Source organism: Mya arenaria, chromosome 4 (genome assembly GCF_026914265.1).
Source record: "Mya arenaria isolate MELC-2E11 chromosome 4, ASM2691426v1".
NCBI lineage: Eukaryota > Metazoa > Mollusca > Bivalvia > Myida > Myidae > Mya > Mya arenaria.
Window position 1 is genome coordinate 15,965,883 of NC_069125.1, and position 3,826 is coordinate 15,969,708.

Sequence of the window (3,826 nt, forward strand, 5' to 3'; positions counted from 1 at the left end):
TTAGTTATTAGTCAACCTTTTTATTACAACAGTATCAGAAGATTATTTCGAAAAAGCAGTATTTTCAGACAAAACATGAGCTCTTACTATCCCATTCAAATCCAATATAATATAAAATCGAGGGTTCGTAATGCATCATTTTGTTTCTCTTAGTTTGGAGAACTTTGTAATGGCTCACACATTGCTGGTACTTGAACGGAACTGCTATTGTCGATTGACACGTATGCCAATAAGGACAATGTTGCGGTAATGCTTCAGACACATTTGCTCACGTTGAAGCACCAACTGTCAATAGAATGGATGGATATCACATACACTTAATCCTAATGGAGTCCTGATATAAAGAAAAGTTACTTTCATTTAGCAGACAATATTTTGTTCTCATTCTGTTTCTGAAATTGTAACTATAGCTGAAACGGAAATTGTGTGGGATAAGCTAACATTATTGAAATAGATTTTGCACAGTCGACAACAGCATTTAAAAGAAGTGACGTCTAAATAATAGAATCAAAATCTGTCATTCAGTAGTCAAATGTATGAATCTATTTGCTTTCAAATATATTAACAACTTTTCAAGCATTGCTAATAAATAGTGTTTTTTATTCTTTCTCGAGATGTTAATCTAGAGATTATACTATTACTGTATGATATAAACTGTTCTTTAACATTTCTACCGAACTATTAATGAGTTCCTATATTTTCAGGTGTTCCAACGTTGGTGCAAGATTGGGTCGTTTTAGAAAAACACGTAATTCCACCAGACGAAAATTACTTTGATTAAAAGAAAATATAGATCGTTTATAAAAACTATCCCAATGAGACTTTAACCACATGTGCTAAAAAATCAGGGATTTCCTGCAATGACAAATTAAAACCAAAAAAGGCTTATGAAAAAGTGATGAATAAAGATGTCTAACATAACAATTCAGCGTAATGAGTCGATGTCGACTGAACTAAGGTCCCAGATCGTTTCGAAAGAAACGTTAAAAATGGTCATAATCATTGTTACGTTTATAATAATACCCGTGTTTTGCCTTTTGGGAACCATCGGAAATACACTTAGTATCAGAGTGCTTGCAAACAAACGTATGCGCAATCAAATCAATTATGTCTTGTTAAATTTGTGCATATCAGACACGCTGTTTCTCATCCATTGTCTCCTGTACACCTTCATCAACGTATATCGCCAGATGCGTCCACTGGAAGGGGAAGCATTTAGATCTAGGGTGTACCCTTTTGTTGGTGCCTACGGAAGTGTTATCACCGCGAGATTTACTTCCTGTTTAACGACTTTACTATCTGTGCAACGATTCATCGCTGTGTTTTATCCAATGCAGGCCAAAACCATTTGTACAAAACGGAATACTCTTGTAGCTATTTTGATAATATATTTCTTTACCAGTCTTTTGTTTATTCCTTTTATATTTAAATACGAATCCGTGGAAATTGTGCTGAGAAATAATATTACAAGTCGAATAATGAATATAACAGATTTTTATAAACATCATGTAAAATTGTACTCCGTGTATGGAACTATTTTAAACGTTTTGTTTCGATTTGCACCACTTGTGGTGATTTTTGTGTTGAACACAGTAATGATCAGGGTTGTTCACAGGACATGGAAAGAGAGGCGGTCAATGTCTATACAAGAAAACAGCAGTCCATCAGTATTTCGTTCTCGTAGTAAAAACGGAGGTAGCCGCCCTGTCGGCTATAACGACCAACAGAAAATCACGATTATGTTGGTTACTGTGTCAATGGTTTTCCTCATTTGTATTATTCCAGGAGCATTAAACAGCATAGCTACACATGTGTTCCGTTCGTACTCACCAGTAGGGGAAAACAAGAATTTGTACATGCTGATCTCGACAATCGCCTTTCTTTTGGAGACGATAAATTCTTCTGTTAATTTTATCATCTATATGGCCATGAGTAAACGGTTTAGACTGATGAATAAAGAAACTCTTTGCTGTGGAAACGGGGAATATTACCGGAAAATATCATTCAGCTCAGTAAAAGAGCAGTTCCGTTGGTCATCAAGTAAAAAACACAACAGATATCAGGAACACCCATTGTTCGATAGAAGAACTGTGAGCGATATTGGACCATTATTAAATGTCTCAAATGGAAATGCAGGTGGCAGACGCTGGTCAGATGAGGCCCACAGTGAAGGATGTGAATTAAGGAGTCACGAACGAGGAAGTGGTATTGGTCATAAAATACCTGAAACTATTTCTGAGGAGCCCAGTCCTCAACAGAGCAAGCACTGTCTTCAAATACTACAAACAAAGACGCTGAAGAAGTTGTTGGTGTCCAAGCGGAAGAAGAAGACAAAGACTTCACTGTTACCGGATAGACATCTTAAAGAGTGCAATGGAAATTGTTCAAATGGAGACAGTGTAGATATTATGTAAAAACGTAAAACTATGTTATATGTTGTTCAAAACATGTTTTCTAAATGAACTCATATTATTAAGAAATTCTAATTGATATTTTTATGAAATGTTTTGTGTTGTTATAGTTTTTGTTTCTTTTGGTCTCTCACAAAAAAACGTTCGTCCAAATAATACTATTTTAGATTGTGTATCTTTATCAAATGTATATTACGGGTGTTGTATTCAGGCATTACATATTTATTAAAGTGTTGATTTTTTCTTTATAGTCTCCAAATAATCCAAAATTTACATAACCAATAATAGTTTATATTCGTTTCAAGAACGAACTATTTTCCTAATACGTATTTCTAAATTGCACCAGTTAAACAGATAAGTTACGTAGTCTGATAGATAACTTTTGATATTTAAACATGTCGGAAGTCGTTAAAACAAAACGTGAAGGCACATTTAAGACAGCCCAAGCAGCATCTGTAAACATGCAGTTTTAACACTTCAAATCCTTACGTCTGTCAACGCGACTCTCCTCAAAAGGAGTTCGAATCTACAATTGTTTGGTTGAAATGGTATCAATGAGAATTATTTTAATTGCTGATGGCGGCCATTGGGTATTTTGATGCGTAAAGTCAATCACACCCTATAATTGTCCACACTTGATGATGAATTTGATGGATAAAGCACCGATAAGTCAACGGTTCAAAACCCTTAAATGCTTAGTTTCTTTTGTAACATTTATATGAAAAACTCAAGAAACATGTTCAGTACTCGAAAGTTTAAACATTATACCCACTTAGTGGCAAAATGTCAACACCTATGACATAAAAGACAGACAATCGCCAACTGAAACATCAAACAGCACCACAAAATTCCAGAAACAGCACACTAAGTATATACTATAAAAAGCTAGGGGTGTCTAGCAGGGACTGTTAGGTACCGCCTTGGAACAATCAGCAAAGGTAAATTTATTGGTAGTAAACACCAGTTTGTCTGCACAACTTCACTCTTATCCCAACAATCCCGAATGAAGTAAAAGCGAAGGCAGTAATGTATATGTTAGTTTCTGAAGACGTATGTCATTTTTTTAAATCAATTCATCATCATGCTTCGTCATGTTCATAGTTTGCTATTGTGACTTTCCGTTTTCCACAATCAACAATTTCTTTAAACGATTCTAATCCTTGTTGAATAATAATGCAATGAAACACATGAAACTTCAGATGTTATGAAACCTTCTTCGATATTCACCGACATAACGCCAACTCAACGTGTCATATGACGAATAATTTTACTGCTTTTAGATGTATCAAGAAAACGAGCGCTAACATCATCGTCATATCACATATTTAAATCAATTACGGATTTTGCCGATATTTGTAAGCGGCTGTTCGGTAAAACGATGCACTCTTACTCCCAAATAAGATTGACAACAATTA

The 3,826-nt window shown here is 34.9% G+C and overlaps 1 protein-coding gene across 1 annotated transcript; it reads left to right on the forward strand.

Moving 5' to 3' along the window:
* Window positions 1-941: 941 nt before the first annotated feature.
* Window positions 942-2,414, forward strand: LOC128230655 (galanin-like G-protein coupled receptor npr-9). The gene has a single exon (XM_052943099.1). The coding sequence runs from the start codon at window positions 942-944 to the stop codon at window positions 2,412-2,414; it is 1,473 nt and encodes a 490-aa protein (XP_052799059.1).
* Window positions 2,415-3,826: the final 1,412 nt, after the last annotated feature.

Coding starts and splice junctions, on each gene's coding strand:
- LOC128230655 (XM_052943099.1), top strand. CDS start 942: ATGTCGACTGAACTAAGGTCCCAGATCGTTTCGAAAGAAACGTTAAAA.